The 25,774-nt window shown below is 36.9% G+C and overlaps 1 protein-coding gene and 1 long non-coding RNA gene across 2 annotated transcripts; both read left to right on the forward strand.

The window, feature by feature from the left end:
* The first annotated feature begins 982 nt into the window (after nucleotides 1–982).
* On the forward strand, nucleotides 983–5,288 carry LOC135154858 (uncharacterized). The gene is made up of 2 exons (XM_064103072.1): nucleotides 983–1,064; nucleotides 3,421–5,288. Exon 2 carries the CDS (start codon nucleotides 3,436–3,438, stop codon nucleotides 4,444–4,446), a length of 1,011 nt encoding a protein of 336 aa, XP_063959142.1. The 5' UTR covers nucleotides 983–1,064; nucleotides 3,421–3,435; the 3' UTR covers nucleotides 4,447–5,288.
* A 6,223-nt stretch (nucleotides 5,289–11,511) lies between these two features.
* LOC129275647 (uncharacterized) lies at nucleotides 11,512–17,823 on the forward strand. The gene is made up of 3 exons (XR_008586038.2): nucleotides 11,512–11,641; nucleotides 14,822–14,938; nucleotides 15,480–17,823. It is a non-coding gene; the product is annotated as an uncharacterized LOC129275647 (long non-coding RNA).
* Nucleotides 17,824–25,774: the final 7,951 nt, after the last annotated feature.

The following is a 25,774-nucleotide window of genomic DNA, read 5'->3' on the forward strand; positions in this document are numbered from 1 at the left end:
TTCATGAAAATCGGAATGTTTTGTTTATTTTTCACAAAACAGTTATATGCACAACTGAAGAAAAGGCAAGTGAGAGAGCCGATGATGTCCCTCACTCATTTTTTATTTTGTTTTCTTTTTTATTGTTTGGATTAAACAATATTTCAGTTTTTACAGATTTGACAATAAGGACAAACTTGACTGAACCACAAAATTATGAAACAATAATTCCACATGTTCAGGCCTCAAGTAGAAATAAAACTTTGATTTTACAGGACAGTGAGGAGAAAATTAGAATCGTTCTTATTTCATACAATAAAGATCTAAAGAAACAGTGATTGGATGATGTCATCAGTCCTTTCATTTGCATACCGACTAGAATGTGCATAATACTGTTTTAAGAAAAAAAGCGAAACTTAAAAGTTTCATAACTTTGCTATTTTACAATCGATTTTGATGAAATTTTCAGTGTTATATGCTTGTTTGATTTTTTTATGCAAGTCATTTTTTTTGTTGGGGTGGCTTGTCCTTTAAAATTGAATTAATTACTTTTCCCTACTGTTTCCAAATGGAGTTTGAGCAAGACGCACATAATTCAGATCTTATTGTTGAGAATACCCCAATCTTTAAACCTTGTTTTGCGGCTTGTATTCCGTCAAGGGACAATGCTTATTCTTCCTCCCCTGTCCTCTCTTTTTTTTTCTCTCTCTCTCTCTCGCTCTCTATGGGTGCAACTACACATAATGAATATCATCGTGATTCTAACAAACAATCTGCGCAAACGAAATTCGAAGTCACCCAGTATGACTTTTTTTAAAAATCTAGAATCTATTGAATAAAGTGTAAACGCAAACGTGCGTTTCATTCCCTTTCACGTCAAATAGATGCCGTTCTACTGGTCCAGCCCCCAAAACAGATTTGTCCTATCATGTACTTCCTACAGGTCTTCATGCATATTCATAGAAGAGACAAAATTGTGTCATATATAACAAGCTTCCAATCCATACCTGTACCAGTTCAACCTCCGACTAGCATTCAAACAGTTCATCAACAGATTACTCGTCATCACTTCTTTGCCCATTCCGGTAAGTGTTTCTTGTTAGTTCATACATACACATACACACACACACACATATATATATATATATATATATATATATATATATATATATATATATATAAATGTGTGAAAGTATACATGTACAACAACTTTGGCAACTCTTTTATTGAAACATTTTGTGAAAGGAATGGATGAAGAGAACAATAGTAGGCGTAGCTTAAATCAAGGTTCCCCAGAGCTATCTGCCCTTTTGGAAAAATAGGTAATGCCGAAAAAATGTCTCTGCCGGGAATCGAACCCGGGCCCCCAGCTTTGAACGCCGGTGCCTTAACCACTGTTAATGTTTCAATAAAAGAGTTGCAAAAGTTGTTGTACATGTATACTTTCACACATTTGTATGCTTTCTCCCATACGTGTACTGTATCAAAGCAAAAGCTTTGATCCAGCTGAGGCATGGCGGCTTGTCATTGTTCAAAACCCACCTACACCCGACAAAGGAAATAATAATTGGTATAGTGTCGAAAATCTGTCTATCTGACGGTCAGTCGGATCGGGGTCACCCTAGCCACTAACCCGTCTCTGTGGTCTAGTGGTTAAGGCACCGACGTTCAAAGCTGGGGGCCCGGGTTCGATTCCCGGCAGAGACATTTTTTCGGCATTACCTATTTTTCCAAAAGGGCAGATAGCTCTGGGGAACCTTGATTTAAGCTACGCCTACCATTGTTCTCTTTATATATATATTTGTGTGTGTGTGTGTGTGTGTGAGGGAGGGTGGGTGTGAAGGTGTGTGTGTAATAGGGTAATGATTTTGTACATATAAAATATGAAATTTAAAATATTAAATTTTCATTAATTTCTGCAAAATAATCCTTTTTTTTTTCTCAGTACGGCATTTGGTATTTCGTAATACAAAAAGTGCTTAAACTGACCCCGTTCATGTTATGAATATCAATCAAAATTGGGGCTTACGTTTTGCACTTAGTATATTGTTTCTTAATAAGATACGCATCGTATCCATGCCTATATTAGAATGTTTTCAAATTGCAGCTCGAGTTTCATGCTCTCATCATTTGTTTAATGAAATACCTGTATGTCCTAGGTATATAACCTGTTCGAGATTATAATGTATGCTCATATGCATCCTTTTCAGATCAGTTAATGAAAACAAAATCATCCGTGCTTTATCGCGCTCGAATGATTTCTTTATACCTCAGTCATATTTTCTCTACGGCCGGCGTACGGCGGCAGTGAATACCTTAATTCGAGAGATGTCTGCGGCGGCCGCAGGGTCGACGTACGGCGGATTCCCTACAGGTCGTAGGGGTGGCCTCGGAATTATAGCGTAAAATTATAGTATTTTTCATTTCTAAGCTCGCCGTAAAAATTAGACTAGCCGTAGCCATGGCAGAAGCGGTCCTACGTCGAGCGTACGTTGGTCGTGCGGCGCCCCTGTGGTCGAATGGTGCTCGTCTTCCCTCCTTTCCCCTTCTCATTTGGTTTTCTCTGCTTGGGAGCATGGACGGAAATCTGTCCCCAAAGGTAGGGGAAACGAAGGGCTAGAAAAATTGGCAAGCAAGAAAGCAAAATAGTAAAAATGCAAGGTCATTCAGTCCAAAATACATGTATTATTTCCATTTTGAATGATGTCTTTTCTCCATCATATTAAGAGACTCAAAATAGTAGGGGGACATTTGATATTGTGTCCCCCTCCCCCTACTTTTTCGATAATACATTACGGTTTGTTCTCTGCAATATACATGCATGTCAAATAAAATGAAATCTCCCTTTAGAAAACAAAAATGCAGAAAAATACACTCTTTTGGATCCTTATCATATTATGTTCTCTTTAAATTTTAGTTAATGGGTGGGGACCAGTGGCGTACCTAGGATTTTCCACAGGGGGGGCAAAACCGTCCGCCCAAAAATTTGACAAGCAAAAAAAAAAAAAAAAAAAAAAAAAAAAAAAAAGGTCTTCAAGCTCGTCAGGGGCATTAGAGGTCTTAAAGCCCGTCAGGGGGGGCAAAGATACGTTTTTGCATGGGTTGTGACCCGTCAGGGGGGGGCAGAGTGCCCCCCCCCTGCCCCCCCCGTAGGTACGCTAGTGGTGGGGACCTAGTTCACCCACGTCCCGTCCAGTTCACCCCCATTCTTTCTAGAAAAAAAAAAGAGTTTTCGCAATTGCAACAGCGCGGCTTCGGTAACTCAGTAAATGTATAGAAAAGGTCCGTCAAGTGAAAATGAGTAGCATGGAGGACAGTCGTTTGTCCATAGTCTAGGAAGAAATTGTTGTTTTGATTCACCAATCTTGGCCCCGCCCTAACTTGATATGCAATGAGAAGTTCAGGTGAATAATAATCTTCATTGTTCTCATTCTTGCCTAGATTATAACGAGAGACATGGCTGTTTCTCGGAACGAAGATAATACAAAAAAAGGTCTTCAAACCTTGGAAGAAAGCCTCTCTGAGATACCCTTGAACATGCGGCTTTTCTCACTCGCGATGCGTTCTTTGTATGCTGACAAAGCAGTTGGAGGGGACAAGAAAGCTGCTGTAGACTTCCGAAAGCTCCGTGACAACACACGTCACGACGCAATGGTCTACCTAAAAGGAGTGCTTCCGGTGGCCACCAAGTTCGTTTCCAACATCAGTGAGTTCTTCGAGTTTTACTCTGCTCTTTCGTACGAAGAATGGTGCGACATGTTGAAAGATATCCAACAGGAAATAAGCAGCTATAAGGGACTTGCTGAGGTCTTTGTCAAAATGCACGAAGATATACTGGTAACGCTGAAGAAAAGAGAAGACGAAGCCGCAGTGATTGTCAAAAAACTCCAAAACCTTCAAGAGGAGTACGACAAGAGAATAAAAGAACTCAGAAGTACCGCCGAAACGGAGATTTGGGCAATTGGGCTGTCATTTGTTCCCTTTATAGGCGCTATAGCAGCCACAGTGCTAGAAGCCTGCGCATACACTGACCTTGCAAAAGCAGTCGCTAAAGGAGAAGAGAGCCACATCCTAGAAAGAGGCGCCATAGCAATCAAGGAAACTCTCATCCCTGCCCTCGAAAAAATCATCGGTGGTCTTGAGGATGCAGCCGGTTTCTTTTCTGTCATGGAGAATGAGCTAGCGAAATTTGAGGGCAACGCCAACAAAGCCTTAGAATATAAGATGCTTCATTACAAAGTGATGAAGAAAGAAGCCGAAAAGATGGATGGGCTGTGCATGAAATTCCACGCTGTTCTACCGGCCGTCCGTACTGATTTTCTCACCATCCCTACGACTGGAACCGACAAGTCCTACGTTGATAAGTGGCTTGAAGAGCAGAAGAAGGTCATCAAAAGAAAGCTAAAATATAAGGCTGTTGGTATCTTGAAAGCCATCAGAGAGCATGACCCTGCTTCTGAAAAGTAAAATATACGAAGTAGAACGGAATATCACGCGCTGATATAAAATCATCAACAGGGCCTATCTTACTGTTGAACATGATGTCAAAATATATCAGGAATTCATGTTTTTGTACTAAAAATGTCAAGGGTTTCTAGTTTGAAACTGTTTAGAAACTTTGTCCCATATTGGCACATCTGGCCTCCTCGAAATTTTTGGCCCATTGCATAACTCAAAACATGACAGTGCACCTGTGATTTCCTGGGGAGAATTTGGCAAAACAGATCAGTCCGTTTCAAATCTTGCTCTCTTTGAGCTGCATTCAAAACATACTGTTTGAAGTTGCAAATATTTGTATATATTATGTCGCTTTACATCGCATCGTATTTCATAATGATAAACTAAATCAGTTTGGTTTAATACAGACCAAAACATGCTGGTATATGCTAGAGGCCCCTTCTATACAAAAGAATTACAAACATTTCATATTATTTTGCTGAAGTGTCTAAGATTTGTATTAAAATAGGACACAGTTGTTTTTCTTTCATTTCTTAACATATAATGTTTTGAAGGTTTACTTGGTGTTATTGAGAATATAAAAGATAATAATGCTTTATCAAATCATGTGATAATTTTGATAAAAATATGATTTACACTAATCGTAAACTGGGGAGTGTTCCCACATGTAGGTAAATACGCACGAAATACATTGACGCTGCACCATACTAAATTGAAAATGTTTCCCTGTCGTAGGTTAATGTCGTAAGTCAATTATATTTTAGTATTTATTTTATTACATTTAACTCCATGTCACTTCCCTTTTTCATTTTTTTTATTTCACTGATCTTCACCCATCAAAGTCAATTGACAAAAAAAAATCAAATATAAGGTTATCTTGCGACAAAGCTCCATTTGGATTAATGATTAATAAATATAGTATTTAATAATTATAAATGATAATAATAAGAATAATAGTTATAATAATAATAATAATAATAATAATAATAATAGGAAAATTATAATTTTATGAACAATAGCAATAATGATATCAGTAAATAGTAATGGTAAATTAATAATAATACAATTATGAAAAATATTATTGTCATTTGAAGAAAAAAGTCATAAAGCAGATAGGTTCTTAATAATTCACATCTTGTTTTTTTTTTTTTTTTTTTTTGTGTGTGTTGCATATATAATTATCCGATAAACTTTATATAGCTGTACCCTTATTTTTTCTAAGAATAGACGCAGAGATGTTTTATTTCTGTATTCACATGATTTCACAAACATGTGGATCTATATAGAGACATAAGCGGTATAACCTTTTTTCTACATTTCTTTCTATTACATGATGTATTTTATTGATGTTCGGTGTTGGGCATGTTTCGGTATATAGTTTAAAAAATACAAGTAAAAATAATTGGTTTCTGCATGTGTTTATGGGTAAATGGGTTACGTTTTTACGAATAATTTTACGAAAAATGATGCAATGATCAAAAAACTTTATTTTCCTTCCTTTGTTATAATTGATGTATACTTTGGTTTGTATTCTATTTACTATGTATGGGAAAAATGTAATCTGAATAAAGGCAAAAAAAAACTATGGAACTAAAACCTACAATTTGTGGTCCCATTTCATGCTTTCGTCTACCTGTCTTGGTTGGTAAATCACAATCGTCAATCATTTTAACTTGTATTTATCACCTCTTTCTGTAAATTCACTAAATCGATATACATGATCGCCTAATTTGGGTAGATTTAACAATTTATTGCAAAACTGTAAGATATGTAAATTGTTCTTGCAATGTCCCTGGCTTACATATTGGTGACTTTGTTGACTTCTCTATCGGTTACATGTTGAAAAGTACATTTTCTAGTTTGAATCAAAAGAAAACTGTGATGAATATAGGCTTACATTATTATGGAATTCTTTGTTATTTCCTCAACAGTGGTGTACCAAGTGGGGGCAGGGGCAGTCTGCCCCGCCGCCCCCCCCCCTCCCCTCCCTTCTGGCGGATTTATCCTGGGGGGGCAGGACAAGGGGAAGAGGGAGAGAGAAAGCAATTCAAAGAAAGAAAGAAAGAAAGAAAGAAAGAAAGAAAGAAAGAAAGAAAGAAAGAAAGAAAGAAAGAAAGAAAGAAAGAAAGAAAGAAAGAAAGAAAGAAAGAAAGCGGAAGGAAGGAGAGAAAGAAAGAAACAGGAAGGAGATAAAGAAAGTAAGTAAGAAAGAAAGAACAAAAAAGAAAGAGAAAGGGAACGAAAGGAAGAAACAGAGGAATGAGGGGGAAAGAAAGAACATAAAGAGGAGAAAGGTAAAACGGGAGCAAAGGGGGTAAAGGAAGGAAAGAACAAATTATCCTGAAATACTATTATAAGAGTGAGAAACGGGAAATAAATTAAAATTTGGCAAAATGGCAACATTTATTACGGGAAAGGAAAAGAAAATAGGCACCAAAAAAAGCGGATATGAAGGTAGAATGGAACGAGCTAAAATGCTATGTGAAATTTGAGTTAAAAAATGAAGAAAAACAAACAAGGCCGGGAAAAATAAGAACATGGCCGGGCTGCCAATTAGAAATAAAGAACGAGAAGAAAGAATGGAATAGCGAATGTATATGAATTAGTCTTATCATGCTTTTAGGCTTGCCGCAATCAGGACCCCCCAAAAAATATTAAAATTAGAAAGGTTCAACAGGTACCGCCAAAACATTGCCTATCTCCCTAGCTATGGACCTTCATCCTAGGTCCATACATAGACATAGACATAGACATACATAGAAGACATAGACATGCCCATTTAATGACATAATTTCCATTTCAGAAAGCCTAAAATTTTCTCGCTCGTGAAAAGGAAATATAGCTCACTAATCGAACGATATAAGGCGAATCACAAGCAGAAAATAGTTGATGCTAAGACGTGAAAAGTGAAGATGTAAAGGTTTTAATGGCAAACAGTGCCCCTTTCTCACTTAACAGATAATACAAGCGCGAGGCGCGGGCAGAAATTCTGTATAGGCTGCACTGACCTAGAAGGAAAGTTTTAAACACTGTTCGGGAAGTAAAAAAAAAGAATCATGAAGAGGATACGTACGACAGTAAATGAATAATGTCAGCGAAAAGCTCCAGCTGATTTATTTTTCAGATAAAGATGGGCATTAAATAGTTAACGCGGTCGCGAGGCATAATATTGAATATTTTATATAGTGACATGCAAAAGGAATATCTAAAGGACTCTTTTCAAGAATTCACAACTGAAATAATGCGAGCGCGAAGCGCGAGCCTTAGTTTTTTTTTTTACATTTAGACCTGAAAAGAATCGTTTCAAGCATCGTTACACATTTAGAAAAGTCAATATGCGGATATTTTTGTCAGTAAATAAACCAACTGAAATACAAGACCTCGAAATATTTTTGGACGGACATCACATGGCCAATTTTGTCCCCCACCCTTAAATTTGGGAGAAACCTCTCTCCCCATCCCCTAGTCTCACACCCGTGGTGTTTTGATAGGACAACATGTAGGTAATCAAAGTTATACCTCGGTCAAATTTGGTCTACGGCGGCCGTACGTACAGCGAGTCAGAAACAGCCGTTTTAACAAATTGTAATAATATTATGAATTAAAATAATGAATAAAACAGCTCTTTTCGACTCGCCGTACAATCGCCGTAGAGCAAATGTGACCAAGGTATTACGGGTGTTGAACTCATAGAACATTTTGATTTCGTTACATACTCTTATAGGGCAGGGGCGGATCAAGGAATTCCCAAAAGGGGGGGCACATTTTCCAAAGGAAAATTTGATAAGCAAAAAAAAAGGGGGGGGTTCACTAGAAAATCTAGAAAATAAAGGTCATATTATTTGTCCCTCGTTAAATTTCACAAGCCAAAGGAAAATTTGATAAGCCCAAAAAAGGGGGGGGGTTCACTAGAAAATCTAGAAAATAAAGGTCATATATTTGTCCTGCGTTAAATTTCACAAGCAAAAACTAAAAATTTGTTTCAATAAAAAGCCCCCGACAAATTCCCAATTCCCAATATTTGGTGAGACTCTCAAAGGGGAGGGGGGCTACTGGTGTATGAACGATATATTTACATTAAAAATGTTGACTATGACACACAAAAGGGGCGGGTACGGCCGGGCCGGAAATGCCCCCCCCCCCCACCTGAATCCGCCACTGATATAGGTATTACAATAAACACATTTGCTCATAAGCATATCAAGGGAAAAAATCCTAATTTCTTTTAACTTCATGCTTGCCGATTATATAGAGACGTTAAGTTTACGTGAAACGTAATGTTGTGATACTATATACCCCTTATAAAAATCGCCAATGGTATTTGAATGGTGGCGAATGGTAGTTGAATGGTGAATTGAATGGTAAATGGTACGTGATTGGTATTTAAGTGGTGTTTCAATGGTACGTGCTTAATGGTAAGTGGTAGTCTGTTTAATGGTAAATGGTATACCATATATCCAATGGTGTCTCAGTGGTATGTTCCTAATGGTATGATTGGTATGATGAATGGTATACCATATACCAAATGGTGTTTCAATGGTATACAATGGTATCTCATTTGTATGTGTCTAATGGTATGATTTGTATGGTGAATGGTATACCATATACCCAATGGTGCCTCAGTGGTATCGAATGGTATCTTAGTGTTATGTGTCTTCAATGGTATGGTTGTATGGTGAATGGTATACCATATACCAAATGGTGTTTCAATGGTATACAATGGTATCTTATTTGCATGTGTCTAATGGTATGATTTGTATGGTGAATGGTATACCATATACCCAATGGTGTCTCAGTGGTATCGAATGGTGTCTTAGTGTTATGTGTATTCAATGGTATGGTTGTATGGTGAATGGTACACCATATACCAAATGGTGTTTCAATGGTATACAATGGTGTTTCATTTGTATGTGTCTAATGGTATGATTTGTATGGTGAATGGTATACCATACCCAATGGTGTCTCAGTGGTATCGAATGGTGTCTTAGTGGTATGTGTCTCCAATGGTATGGTGGAATGGTGAACGGTTTTACCATACCAAATGGTGTCTCAGTGGTATCCAATGGTATGGTGTGTGCTTGTATATGATTGGTATGGTAAATGTGTCTCAGTAGAATGTGCCTTAATGGATAGGTGTTTTAAAGGTGAATTGAATACCAAAAGATAAATTGTAATTTAATGATGGCTTTAATAGTGGTGTGTGCCTAATGAGTTGTATTTATGCTAACGGTGAATGGTATGCCCAATTGCATTACCCAATAACACAATTCCGAAGATTTAAAGAAAATCCAACAACGATTAAAAAGTAATTAGAGTTATTATAATTTTTGATTTGTGACTTTTATGCGAACAGCTTCCCCAAATCAAGCCTAATCGCTCACGATGGTAAACATGGTCTCTTGCATTCTTTTAAATTGTCTTTGTCTACTAAGTGAAAGGCCTGGAATTGTTTAGATAAGATCCAGTGCGTATATTAATTTGATATATTTTACAATTGTACATATTACTTTGTAAATTTATATTTGATGCACTGAGTGCAAAAAAAGCAATCAATCAATGAAATCTTATTTTATAAAAAGGGTTTTTATTGTACCTTGATATCAACATACAAATTATTTCACAGCCGCTCCTGAAAGGGAAGAATATAGTCATCATTTACAATACAAATTTTGAAATTAATACATGCAAGTTTTTGGGAGCAAAGAACATGAAAGAGCATGAACAAGATGCGAATCGTACTTAATAGAAAATTGTACATTTCACCATCCTTTCTTTTCTCTTTTTGTTTCTTGGTATAATTTGAACGGCACACCGCCTGCTCTATCTGTACGGTATACAGTTTTTTTTATGAAACGTCCCCCCCCCCTTTTTTCAAAGTTTTATTCTATTTTTAAATTAATTTTCTTATTCAATTATTGCCCCTTTTTATAAAGAGAGCTATGGGGTGTTGCAAGAAAATATTTGCAGTCAATCCCAAAATCGGTTGCAAATTTATACGTGATAGACTAATTTCATCTAAAGTAAACCAATTTATAGATTTATTGATGGAAGAAACAATAAATCAGTTGCAAGTTTGCAATTAAAAGTCAGACTTTCAACTGATTTTGGAGTTTGAAATTGACTTGCGTTCAATTGCAAGTTTCTTACAATGTCCCATAGGTCATTATTTTTCTTAAAATGAATTCACTGGTGGTTGTCTTCCTCCCCCAACCCCTATCGAAATTTCCATCGGCAAACCCTGATTTTGGTCTGCAACGACCAAAGCCCCCTCCCGGCCAATTTATATATCACTACTACTGCTTTCGATCATGAAACGTTCCTCTTTTAATTTTTTTTTAAACAAATTATATTTTAATTATTTTGTCTCCCTTATGGACGGTGTTTATAAAGAGGAGAGCTATTCTAGGCCGGTCATTACTTGCTTAATTGAATTGATTTGTCTGTTACATATTGTCTTGCCCCCCTCCCCCCAATAAAATTCCCTGACGCCATACAATGTAACAGAAAAAATCTACTAAACGAAATTCTCAATTGCAATCAAAACAAAAGCGAAATTAAACAAAGAGAGAAAAGGAACCAAAAAGAAATAAGTAAAAAAAATATATCGAAAAAAAGAAAAATAAATTTAAAAAAAGAAAAGATAAAGACTAAGACAAAGTAAAGAAGAAAGATTGAACAGAAAAAAAAAGAAGAGATAAAAGAAGGAAAAGAAAAAAAAACGGAAAGAAAAGAAAGAAAGACATGGAATTATATAGAACAGAAAAAAAATGAGCGAAATTATTTTTTTCATAGATCCTTTCAAAGGATAAAGCAGTGGCAAAAATTGACTGCATGGTTGCCAACCCAGAACCAATCAAGAAAAAGACACCCCTGATTTGGTCTTACATGCAATTCACCCCATATCGGGATGTATCTTGGCGAAGAAGCCCCCTCCCCCTGATTTGGTCTTAATTTACCCCCCCCCCCCCATATCGGGATGTGTTGGCTGCACTGCTAGCTATAGCTCGCTCTATGTATGTAAGTGTCGTTCTCGCACGCGCGCGCGCGCACGTACGCATGTAACCGCCAGTTGCAATATTTGAAAAAAAAACGATCAACCACTGTTTCGCTGTTGCAAAGTCCCTCGATAATTCATCATAAACTAAAGGAACACAGGTCAGATACGGACAACGACTTCAAAGTCATTTGCAGAATAGGCTAAACAGTAAGTTAGATAACAATTTTCTTTGATATTGTTTTCGTAGTTAGTGGCTCGGCCTGATTTCTTAGAATGTTACTGTTACTGTTAGATGTCGTTGTACCGCCACGGGAATTCACTGCCACGACCACCACCGTCACTGCCCCGTTGGCGCGGGCCGGGACACGCCTGGCTCTGGCGATATTGATTATGGGGTGCGTTATGCTTTGTATTGGCTGAGGTGAGCTGAGCCAAGCATTGAATAGTAATTCGCTCGTATGGCCTGATATTTATTGTCAATGTTTTACAAAACCATCTCTGAATACCGGTATGAATTTATGAAGGAATATGACTTGTTAAATTAATGCAGTACAGTGCAGTACTGTCATGACATTTTCACTTTTCACGTTTTTTCACTGAAATGGAAACCTTGCCGAAAAATATTGCTCTGGAATGAGGCCTATAATTTGTTGTTGTTGGTAGATAATATTGGTAAATTTAAGATGACATGGACATGGTTATATTCAGGTGAAACATGGTAAGGTGTCCTACATTTAAAAACATGATATTAAAGTAAAGGCTACGCAGGCCCTAAAAAGCTCGCACCACTTATTTGCGCATGCAATTTCAATGGTAAAATGTGCACTTTGTGTGCGGAACTGTGACTGGAGAGAGTGACAAACGATTCCTATTCATTTTTCTAGAGAGGCTACAATAGTTATTCAGGGAAATCCTACAACTGTTTGGAATTAGCATGTTTTAGAAATTGAGGCCAGCTGACTAAAATCACAATTCCTGAATTTTTTCCTTGGGATTTTTCCGTGGGATTGGGCGCTAAATTTGCACCGAACATCTTCGAGCATAATTCCCCACCAAATAGTGTTCTCAAATGTCATAGCGAGTCTGAATTGCATTGAGTGTCCATATGCCCACTGCTTTCCGAATATTGGGAACAGCTGTACCGGTATATTGGCTTCGATCTCTACGTCATTGTTTGAATCCTCATGCGTTGCTTTGCCGTAATTTTGATATGGACTGAAGTAAAGAAATCATGCAAACTGCCGCAGACAAATCTTTTGGTCGCTAACTTCAGTCCTTATAAACTACGGTGAAGCCAAGCAAAGTGATGTCTGACTGAGAATTTGAACGATAACATAATGTTTAATCTTGGGGCCCGGAAAGTTTAGCAAAAAAAATCCGGGCCCTGGAACTCAGAGCCACCGCTCAACACCGTTGCTGCAGCCCTAGAAAAAACCTGGCCCCGATAATCCCAAATGCACTTTCGTACCCTGCGATGTTAGCGAACTAATTTAACCTTAACATTTGTCCGAATCAATTCATCGGCTTTTGGTTCAGAACCAAAACCCGATGCAGAATCGGCTTGTGGTTTATCTTGCACTGCGTTTACACGCTGTTACAGCTAGCAGTGCAGAATCGGCTCGCGTGTCAAAAACCTGAATTGATACGCACACCAACAATATACGTCATAATAAAGACAACGCTGGATCCGTGCGCTTCCAATTACATCACAATGGTAATGTAAATGAAATGTGCATTAGCAATGCAGAATAAGTTTACTGTTTACACGTAGTAAAAAGGCAAATTCTGCATCGGCTCGCGGTTCTGAACCTATTACTTTGTTGGTGCAAATTGCCGATTCTGAACCGCGAGCCGATGCAAGTTAATCGTGTTTACACGCTATGAAAAATCCGATGCTGCATCGGCTCGCGGTTCTGAACCGCGAGCCGATGCAAAAGCCGATTAAGTGTAAACATGGTATATATTTCCATTGGAAATATCTTCTGTAACTTTCAAAAGGAGGGAAACTCTTGTGTAAAGACGCCATATTTACATTAAACACATTGGCCCAAATTCACAAAGGTGGTTTTGAAAACCCACGGTTGAGTCCATGGTTTATGCAGATTTCCTGTATAAATTATGCTTAATTTAGCACGTATCTGGCACGTGTATAAAAAATGTCAAATTCTGATGCGCGCTTTTGTCGCAGTGTGCCAAATTGACGCCTGTTACCATGGTTAGATACGCTATTTTATTCATGAGTCCACTGTTGAATAGTGGACTCATTGGCCCGAATTCACAAAGGTGGTTTTGAAAACCCACGGTTGAGTCCATGGTTTATGTAGATTTCCTGTATAAATTACGCTTAATTTAGCGCGTATCGGGCGCGTATGTAAGAAATGTCCAATGCTAATGCGCGCTTTTGTCACAGTGCGCCAAATTGACGCCTGTTACCATGGTTATATAAATACGCTATTTTATTCCTGAGTCCACTGTTTTTATTCATGAGTCCACTCTTTAAACAGTGGACTCATGAATAAAATAGCATATCTAACCATGGTAACAGGCATCAATTTGACGCACTGTGACAAAAGCGCGCATCAGCATTGGACATTTTTTTATACACGCGCCAGATACGCGCTAAATTAAGCGTAATTTATACATGAAACCGTGGGTTTTCAAAACCACCTTTGTGAATTCGGGCCATTAATTCAAAACAGTGGACTCGTGAATAAAATAGCGTGGATAGCCACAGCAACATGCGTCAATTTGGCGCACTGTAACAAAAGCGCGCATAAGCATTGGACATATTTTGATATTTGCGGTAAAATAAGCGTCATTTATACAGGAAATCTCCATAAACCATGGACTCACCCGGGGTTTTAAAAACCACCTTTTCGAATTCGGGTCATTGACTATTGCTCTCAAGGGGGGGGGGGGGGCCACAGGTCAATTGTGCCCATCTGGATCCGCTACTGTGATTGTCAATACCAAGAAAATCATATTGAATGTTATCAATTAATTGATTACCTTTTGAAAACTGCTGCTCTGGAAATATGATTTCAGATCATTCTTTTTCTATTAGATAATTTTCTCTTGCATATCTACATGATTGATGATCCAAACATGTTATGCAGCAGAGTAACTGTGTTATATTGATCTAAATATTTCCAGCATGCACACACAGAAAATCTTGGGTGGGGGGATTTTATTTCTGTGATATCAATGTCAAACGTATTCCCAAGTGAATTTGCTGCATATGTTGAAATAACAATGATAATGATGCTGTATATGAGTGAATCATTGAATTTTTGAGCTTAAAGGAAGTTTTACTATATTAGTATTATATTTTTGTTTGTATTTGCACATGCATATTTTCCAAAGCTCAAATTTTTTATTTCATTTAAGATTGGACGACGGATACACTGGATGATAATGTAGATGGTCCAGGATTATCAGGGAAGGATACTACAGGTGCTGAACACAGAAAACCGTTTACAAGAAAACAACTGGAGTTTGTGAAAGGTAATTGTGTAAGAATTCACTTCATTAGAAAAAATTGCAAAGCTTCATTAGATAAAACAGATTGTACTCCTGCAGTGGCATAGATGGAAAACAACTTGTGAGGAATGGTAAAAATCCTAAAAAAGGCCATTTGTCATCCCCATTTATAGGAGTACAAGTCCTTTCTAACACCCCCCCCCCCGGAAAAAAAATCAATATGCTGGCTGGGGAGGGGGGGGGGTGGGCGCTTTGGCCCCAGGTATGCATGTGGTATGGTATTTGTCACCATTTGGGCAACTTCCCATTTAATATAACGGGTCATTTTCTGCTCATCTATGGTTAAACATGAATTTCTTTATCACATTGTACAAAATGTTTTGTTGATATTTGTTAATTGGTACTATTCAATTGAAGGGTGGTGTATAATGCAAATTTCTCGATATTTTAGAAAAAATCTATGAATTTCTCAAGAAAGCTTGCACACATTGATTGATTGATGTTTTGAACCTGTAGCTGACATACTGTCCTTTGCATTGTTTTCATCTTATATTCCTTATTACAGCTTCAAGGAATTAATCCTGCTTGGTACCCATTCACTTCACCTTGCTCGAGTGCAGCACAGTGTGGATAAATGTGTTGCTGAAGGAAAACACCATTGCTAGGATTTGAACCCATGACCCTCTGTTTGAAAGGTGAGAGACAGAACCACTTGACCACGACGCACCCACAATTTACAAGCTGATGTCATATCCCCACTTGTTCTTTTGTATTTTATAACAAGAAGTCCTGTTTATTCACATTTTGACCTCCAAGAACTAAATAGTGGAGTGAAAATGTATTTAATGTGAACATATGCATTGCTGGAAATCACTTCATGATATGTGGGACAAATCATACACACGTGTATGAAAATATGAAATGATTATGATTTCATTTTATTACATAAGCCTAACAAATATTCCTGACGATCGTGTGCACATTCCAGTAATATTTCCCAAAATGTTGCTAAACTTTCAAATTAAAGACTTCGTTATCAGATTTTAATGAAATTGTCAACATTATGCTTTTCTGATTCATTCTCTTCCTACCTAAATCTCCCATTTTCTCATGCTTTCTTTCTATGGTCCCCTTCATTCTCCTTATCACTATGTTATAGGTAAAATGTAACCGGTCGTCTAACACATTTGATTGAAGGGTTAGGTACTCACATTTAAAAGTTATGTGATTCAAACACACAAAGTGTACATCAGAAAAAAAAAACCACTGAAAATTTCATCAAAATTGAAAGAGTATTAACGAAGTTATGACGAATTAATGTTGTTAATTTTTTTGGTAAAACGATCCCAATTTATATATTTTTTTGTATTATATGAATTCAAATTTTGTCAGCTAGGTTGTAAGAATTTACGATTGACTACTGATTTACTGTGTAAGACAATAATCTTATTATTTCTCACACATAGATAAGTAATTCATCTGATTCAACACAACAAAAAAGAAACAAGTGTATCTTGTATTTATTATTTTATATATATTTTGCAAAATATTAGAAAAAGAGGTCTCTATTTTTCTTCTGTTTTTTCAGTATTTCAAATTGAATAATTTATTTTTCCTATTTTCATTATATTATCTTTCTATTTGTGATAATTCATTTATTTCTTTATGTATCTTTATTGTATTTATGATAAAATTTTGGCGTGTTTCTACAGAAATCATTAAGAAACGGTTTATCTTTATCCGATTCGAAATAACCTTATCGCCCTTAAACCAACCTGTTTCTACAGACTGAATAATCTGATTAACTCGCATTTCGCGTCACAAATACGGCGGATATCAGAAAATTCAACCTATAACCTCACATAGCATCTCGCTAGGAAAATTTTCAAATTTTATGGTAGATCTCACTCAATGTAGCAGGTTTACACATTGCGCGATCAGCTGGCAAGATCGAAAAGGCCAGAATATATGCATACTGCGAAATTGCACTTCCGGGTTCAAGCACTTCCGCCAGACACAATACGCTATTTTGTCCTGTGTTTTTACAGAAAATTTAAACGGATTAACATGGCAATAACCACCTCTCAGAGATGGTTATGACAAACCGTATTTTGCGCGATGCAGTTTATCAATAAACCGCATCGCGTCTGTTTCTACAGGAAAGTTTTCCGGGATTCTGGATACTTACGCGTGTAATACCTTTTAACGATTCTATGTAGAAACACGCCGTTTGATAATCTTTTTAGGTGAAAAGAAAATAGAGAACGATTTTGGGGTTCTATTTTTTTTTTTTGGGGGGGGTACTATTTTCCCCCTTTTGGGGATAATTAATTTCTTCTAGGTTTGGTACCCTTTATTCATTTGGCCATGTGAAGGCTATCACACATTTTGAGTTTAATCTTCGAAACTTGGTGTTCATTAGTTTGTTGTCCAAACTATGTCTTTCATGTAAATTTGTTTATAGGAAGATTAACATAATATCTATGTGGAGTGCAATCATTGATCTCTTGTAGAGCCGCACAGTCACATGTATTCATAATACTGGTGCTTTTATGCCATACTTGTCAATACTCTTTTGTACTTATTAGTAAAAAAAAAAAATGTTTTATTAATGTATGCAGAACAGTGGTTTTGCCAGGTACTCAATCCATGTAAAAAAGCAATCAGAGAGAACAGGTTTATTCTTGAAAATGTTAGTCTTCATTTGTTGTGTTTTTCAATCAAACTCAGTCTTGATACATGTTTATTTTTAGATACCAAGATTGACAGAATATAGATGTCATCGAGTAGCAAAGTCATATATATTCATAACTTATGTGCTTTAATGATAAAGTCTATACTTGTGAATACTGTGTGCTATTTATGCTACTTAAACTTCTTATAGTAAAAACATTTTATTGACGTTCTTGAAATAACTGTTTTCATCATTTTGTTTTCTTGTGCATACTTAATCCATCATTGAACCTACCATTAACCCCAGATATATGCTGTTCACCATTGGTCTACCATTCACTGTACTTTATTGGCCTACTATACATTGTACACCTTTGATCTACTGTCTATCATTCAGTGTAAACCATTGGTCTACCATTCACTGTACACATGTGGTCTATAGTGTATGGCCAATGGTGTAAATTGAATGATTGACCAATAGTAAAGAGTGTATGGTATGACAATGGTGTACAGTAAAAGGGTAGGCCAATGGTGTACGGTAAGTGGTAGGTCAATGGTGTACGGTGTATGGTAAGCCAATGGTGTACGGTAAATGATAGGTCAATGGTGCACGGTGTATGACGAATGGTAGGTGAATGGTGTACGGTGAATGGTACGCAAATGGTGTATGGTGAATGGTACGCGAATGGTGTAAGGTGAATGGTACGCGAATGGTGTACGGTGAATGGTACGCGAATGGTGTACGGTGAATGGTACGCGAATGGTGTATGGTGAATGGTAGGCGAATGGTGTACGGTGAATGGTACGCGAATGGTGTACGGTGAATGGTATGCGAATGGTGTACGGTGAATGGTACGCGAATGGTATATGGTGAATGGTAGGTCAATGGTGTATGGTAGGCAATGGGGTACGGTGAATGGTGGAAGGTGAATGGTAGGCCAATGGTGTCCAGTGAACGGTGGCTGAATGGTAAATGGTAGGCCAGTGAATGGTGGTCAATGGTAGACCTGTCTATAGTGGCCATATGGTAGATCAATGGTGAATGGTGTTTGATCAATGGTATATGAATGGTAAATGGTGCTCATGAATATGGTAATAGTAACGTCCCAATTATTTAAATTAGTTTGAATGGTATACCATTGGGGCTTGAATGGTATACCATTGGTGTATGGTGGGTGCTGTGCGAATGGTATTCCAATGGTATATCAATGGTGTATGGTAAATGGTAGTCAATGGTATACCATTCAATTTTTTTTATAAGGGCATGCCGCTCTTTCTTTTCTTTTCTTTTGATCAAAATAAATTATGGTTATTTGATATAATCTGGTGTATTTGCGAAGATTTCCCCAAATTCAAACAAACCTTTACGTGGGGATTCACAGAAAACCAAGAAACAACTATATGTAGTTTTACCAGGAATTGTGGGAATTTCCCCAAGACGGGGTTTTACCAACTTCAAATAGGCGCTCACAATCATATGACAACTAATATTGGCAGGCATTTATGGTGGGTATTACCAAAGCTATAATGACTTGTGGGGATTTGCCACTTGTATATTGATATCTTAAAGAAGGCTTTAAAAACTAGTATGGCCTGCATTATACTCAGCATTTTCAACCAAGAAGCTCGATCAGCAGGTCCGGCGGTGTCCTGAACAAATATTCTGTCCAATCACGTTCTCATTCAAATGACATTCAAAGTACAGATTTAAAATTGGTCACAGTACAAGAAGGACTTCTTCAAATCTTGGTACCATTTCGGATTGAAACGCAATCAAACAGTTCGTCCATCTGACCACTCTAGCTGAAGATACTGAACTCGTCATTTCGGTAAGTAATATTTTATTATTGATTTATTCAGTTTCCAATTTTATTCCTTCATTTTCAACATCCCCATGCAATCGCCATGGGTTATTCAGAAGTGTAATTCCTTTGGGGTCACTATACCTATATCAATAGATCCACGTGTACTATCAGGAGCGGATCCCGGATTTCCCAGAAGGGGGACGAGACATTTCAGAAAAAAATATTGAGAAACAAGAAATAATAAGAAAAGGGTCTTTACCCCTTTATGCCCGACATTTTCCATCCCGAACGATGTCTGCACGGGTAGGAAATTCCTCCCCTCCAACCCCCCCCCCCCCCCATTGATCAACCAATGTGCACAGGGTTTGCTATCCATTGACTCTTGACAAACCCAAACAACCGCCCAGTAATTCGTAATGTCGTGCTTCCTCTTCACGTACGTCGTTCTACTCGCTTCCTTTATCGATTTACATTAAACCTGGGTTAATTATCATGACCCTTAAAGGGGGTACTGGGGAGGCTTAGGATTTTTTTTTTGCTCGCCATATTTTTCCTGGAACACCCCCCCCCCCCCCCCTTCGTGTTGTATCAATATTTTTTGCTTGCTTGTTACAGGGATGGTCCAGGCTGAAACTATTCATGTTTTTATATTCACATAGCAAAATGCCGAAAATTTCATCAAAATCGGATAACAAATAATAAAGTTATTGTCGTTTAAAATTTAGCAATATTTTGTGAAAACAGTCGTCGTGAATATTCATGATGTCACAGCTGTCACAAATCCTATTTTTTCATTATTTCATACTTGTGTGAATAATATGTCTCCCTTATAATAAGTTGCAGCAATAAATATATAATGCAATATTCAGTTGTCAACCTAATTTTTCTAGTTCTTGGAAGAAAAATTTGAATAAACCTAATTTCATATAATAAAATACAAAAGAACAAGCGGGAATGTGACATCATCAGCCCACCTATGAATATTCATGACGACTGTTTTTGCTAAACTTTAAAATTCAATAACTTTGTTATTTGTTATCCTATTTTGATGAAATTTTCGGCACTTTGCTTAGTGAATTCTCCTTTACTTATTATAAAAGCTATGAATACTTTCAGCCCGGACCATCCCTTTAAAGGCCAAGTCCACCTCAGAAAAATGTTGATTTGAATCAATAGAGAAAAATCAGACATGCACAATGCTGAAAATTTCATCAAAATCGGATGTAAAACAAGAAAGTTATGACATTTCAAAGTTTCGCTTATTTTTAACAAAATATTTATATAAACGAGGCAGTTACATCCAAATGAAAGAGTCAATGATGTCACTCACTCACTATTTCTTTTGTTTTTTATTGTTTGAATTATACAATATTTCAATGTTTATGAATTTGACGATTAGGACCTTCTTGCCTGAACCACAAAATGTTTAGATAATGGAATTCCACGTGTTCAGGGAGGGATGAAACTTCATTTCAAATGACAATGACGAGAAAATCAAAATATTTCATATGTCATTATAATAAAATACACATACCGACCAAGATGTGCATATAACTGTTTTGTCAATTGAAGCGAAACTTTAAAATGTCATAACTTTCTTATTTTACATCCGATTTTGATGAAATTTTCAGTGCTATGCTTGTTGAATTTTTCTCTTTTTATTCAAATCAAGTTTTTGTTGGAGTGAACTTGTCCTTTAAGAATACTTCCTTCACACCAATATACATTAAACAAAATAAAAATAAGTATGACTCCAAATCGACCTAATATATGCCATTCTAAATTAATTAAATAATTGTTACTGTGATTAATTCGGCTCGTATTTGACATACATACATGTAACATAACAGGTACTTATATAGCGCTTTACCAAAAATATGATCAAAGCCCTTTACAATGAATAACTAATAATACAAATAATGGAAAACACATTAAACAGCACTTAAAAATATCTATCTACGGGGACTGATGCTTGATGTTTATGCCCTGTTCTCTTATAAAAATCGTCAATGGTATCTGAATGGTAGCGAATGGTAGTTGAATGGTAAATTGAATGGTAAATGGTACGTGAATGGTATTTAAGTGGTGTTTCAATGGTACGTGCTTATGGTAAGTGGTAGTCTGTTTAATGGTAAATGGTATACCATATATTCAATGGTGTCTCAGTGGTATGTGTATAATGGTATGATTGGTATAATGAATGGTATACCATATACCAAATGGTGTTTCAGTGGTATACAATGGTATCTCATTTGTATGTGTCTAATGGTATGATTTGTATGGTGAATGGTATACCATATACCCAATGGTGTCTCAGTGGTATCCAATGGTGTCTTAGTGTTATGTGTCTTCAATGGTATGGCTGTATGGTGAATGGTATACCATATACCAAATGGTGTTTCAATGGTATACAATGGTGTCTCATTTGTATGTGCCTAATGGTATGATTTGTATGGTGAATGGTATACCATATACCCAATGGTGTCTCAGTGGTATCGAATGGTGTCTTAGTGTTATGTGTCTCCAATGGTATGGTTGTATGGTGAATGGTATACCATATACCAAATGGTGTTTCAATGATATTCAATGTTATCTCATTTGAATGTGTCTTATGGTTTGATTTGTATGGTGAATGGTATACCATATACCCAGTGGTGTCTCAGTGGTATCGAATGGTGTCTTAGTGTTATGTGTCTCCAATTGTATGGTAGAATGGTGAACGGTATACCATACCAAATGGTGTCTCAGTGGTATCCAATAGTATGGTGTGTGCCTATATATGATTGGTATGGTAAATGTGTCTCAGTAGTATGTATTTTAAAGGTGAATTGAATAACAAAAAATAAATTGTAACTTAATGATGGCTTTAATAACGGTGTGTGCCTGATGAGTTGTATTTATGTTAACGGTGAATGGTATGCCCAATTGCATTACCCAATACAATTCTGAAGATTTAAAGAAAATCCATCAAAGATTAAAAAGTAATTAGAGATATTACAACTTTTGATTTGTGACTTTTATGCGAACAGCTTCCCCCAAATCAAGCGTAAACTGATCAAGTGCTTATACTACAATGATATTAATTTGTTATATTTTACAATTGTACATATTACTTTGTAAATTTATATTTGATGCACTGAGTGCAAAAAAAGCAATCAATCAATGAAATCCTATTTGATAAAAAGGGTTTTTATTGTACCTTAATATCAACATACAAATTATTTCACAGCCTGAAAGGGAAGAACATAGTCATCATTTACAATTAAAATTTTGAAATTTATACATGCAAGTTTTTGGGAGCATTAACAAGATGCGTATCGTACTAAATAGAAAAATTGTACATTTCACCATCCTTTCTTTTCTCGTTTTTGTTTCTTGGTATAATTTGAACGGCACACCACCTCCCCTATCTGTACGGTATACAGTTTTTTTTTATGAAACGTTCCCCCTTCTTTTTTCAAAGTGTTATTCTATTTTTCAATTAATTTTCTTATTTAATCATGGCCACTTTTTATAAAGAGAGCTATGGGGGTGTTTACAAGAAATAGACTAATCTCATCTAAAGTAAACAAATTTCTGAATTTATTGATGGAAGAAACAATAAATCAGTTGCAAGTTTGCAGTTAAAAGTATGACTTAAAACTGATTTTGGAGTTTGAAATTGACTTGCGTTCAACTTCAATTGCAAGTTTCTTGCAATGTCCCATAGGTCATTATTTTTCTTAAAATGAATTCACTGTTGGTTGTCTTCCTCCCCTAACCCCTATTGAAATTCCCATCGGCAAACCCTGATTTTGGTCTGCAACGACCAAAGCCCCCTCCCGGCCAATTCATATATCGCTACTACTGCTTCCATCATGAAACGTTCCTCTTTTTTTTTACAAATTATATTTTAATCATTTTTCTTACTTATGGACGGTGTTTATTAAGAGGAGAGCTATTCTAGGCCGGTCATTACTTGCTTAATTTAAATGATTTGTCAGTTATATTGTCTTGCTCCCCTCCCCCCACCCCCTATCAAAATTCCCTGCCGCCAGACTAGTACAATGTAACATAAAACAATCTACTGAACGAAATTCTCAATTGCCATCAAAACAAAAGCGAAATTAAACAAAGAGAGAAAAGGGAAAAAAAGAAATAAGTAAAAATATATATATATATCGAAAAAAAAAAAAAATAATAAAAAAAAATAAAATAAAAAGACTAAGACAAAGAAAAGAAGAAAGATTGAACAGAAAAAGAGAAAGAAAGTAAAACATGGAATTATAGAACAGAATTGAGCAAAATGATTTTTCTCATAGATCCTTTCAAATGATAAGCAGTGGCAAAAATTTACTGCATGGTTGCCAACCCATAACCAATCAAGAAAAAGACACCTCTGATTTACATGCAATTCACTCCTTCCCCTATAACGAGATGTATCTTGGCGAAGAAGCCCCCTCCCCCTGATTTGGTCTCCCCCCCCCCCAATATCGGGATGTGTTGGCTGCGCTGCTAGCTAGCTCGCTCTATGTACATGTATGTAAGTGTTGTTCTCGCGCTCGCACGCGCGCGCGCACGTACCTAACCGCCGATTGCAATATTTAAAAAAAAAAACGACCAACCACTGTCATAGACCTTATCGCAAATAGCGTCTGTCGCGTGAGGGCGTCTGTCATCGCAGAGGATCACAGGATGCGAAAGGGGGCCAACACGGAATCGGCTTTCGGGAAGCCATACAACGCCATATGTTTTGTGTAGTGTCACTCAAAATCCAGGCTTTTTTTTAAGTCTGATTTCTTCGTATTTAAATTATTTTGGATACTTGAATGTGGATTTATAGAAAAATCTTTGTATCATGATTGCCCAGTGAAAGTATGAACTCAATACCCACCATATTTTCGAAGTTTTCTGGGGCTAAACTTGGGAAGATTTTGTGGGAAAAGTGAGACGGTGATTACGGGTCATTGCCGATCGACTTTAGAAAAGAGCACGTCGATCGGTGATCCAAATTAGATAGCATATTTTTCCCTTAAAGAATATTCATGAGAAACATAATGTAGACCATATATCTCCATATAAATTTAGCTATTTTTTTGTTATTTTGGGGGAAATATAGTCCTTTTTTGCAAGTCGGGCTGTTTAGTTTGATCATACAATTTCTATATAGGGGGTGCATGAGACAAATCTAAAGCCAAAAATAAGCTAGTATATATTGTCACGAAATGGGTTTTATTTCGTGTTAGAAAATTATCTTTGGTTGATTTATAATGATTTTGTCGTAGCTGGCGATATTACATGCATGTTTCTACGGTGACCCGACAATTGCTCCGCCGACATCTGCTCCGCCGACAACTGCTACGCAAAATACGACAACTGCTCCGCCGACAATTGCTCCGGACAGTTGCTCCGCCGACAGTTGCTCCGTGGACACTTGCTCCGCCGATATTTGCTCCGTGGACACTTGCTCCGCCGATATTTGCTCCGTCGACATATGCTCCGCCGATATTTGCTCCGCCGACATCTGCTCCGCCGAAAATTGCTCCGCCGACATCTGCTCCGATTATACGACAATTGCTCCGCCGACATCATCTCCGCCGATAATTGCTCCGCCGACATCTGCTCCGCCGTAAATTGCTCCGATATTGCGACATTTAAATTTATTCGTACTTTCATGCGCATAACAATTGTAGCACAGGATGAAGACGTCAATTTACAAATGTGTATATTATAATATATTTATTGCAAAGTAAATTTGATATATTACATGACATGCACAGGTGCCGCGGAACAGTTTTCAAAGTGGGGGCTGACCATGCTAAAAATCACAATCATATGGTCATTTTTACGTTTTTGTACACGGTTTTGGAAAAAAGGGGAGGGGGCTGAAGCCCTCAGCCCCCGGTTCCGCGGCCCCTGATACATAACATAGAAAGAAATAGGAAAAAAAGGGATAAGCCCAAAGGAGGAATAGATATTCTTAATTCTTATTCCTTGGGGGGCATTTGTTTAAGTTTTATTTCGTGCCTGGTGATTAAAATGAAAAAAAAAATACGCGTGTTCATGTAATTATTATGACGGGACAAAAAAAATACTTCTTAGCGTCAAAATCGCTCTGGCGAAATATTCTCAGAAGTGGAGATATTTGCTCCAGGTGAAATTCAATAGGTATGCTTTATGTTTACAATAAAAAAAATGCGTATAAATGTCCCCTTTCCAGGTTAATAACATCTCGTGCTTCGTGCTCGCATTATAAATTCAGTGCGATACGTTATTGGGTTTCATGAATATGTAACTATATTATTACTGGTATAGATGTATTATTGTCTTTTAAAAACAACATTATTTGTTTATACGTTATGAGAGAAATACATACATATATTCATTTATTAAAATATATTTA

This window comes from Lytechinus pictus, chromosome 8, assembly GCF_037042905.1.
Source record: "Lytechinus pictus isolate F3 Inbred chromosome 8, Lp3.0, whole genome shotgun sequence".
Taxonomy (NCBI): domain Eukaryota; kingdom Metazoa; phylum Echinodermata; class Echinoidea; order Temnopleuroida; family Toxopneustidae; genus Lytechinus; species Lytechinus pictus.

Excerpts from the sequence above, each read along its gene's own strand:
- LOC135154858 (XM_064103072.1), top strand. The coding sequence starts at position 3,436 with ATGGCTGTTTCTCGGAACGAAGATAATACAAAAAAAGGTCTTCAAACC.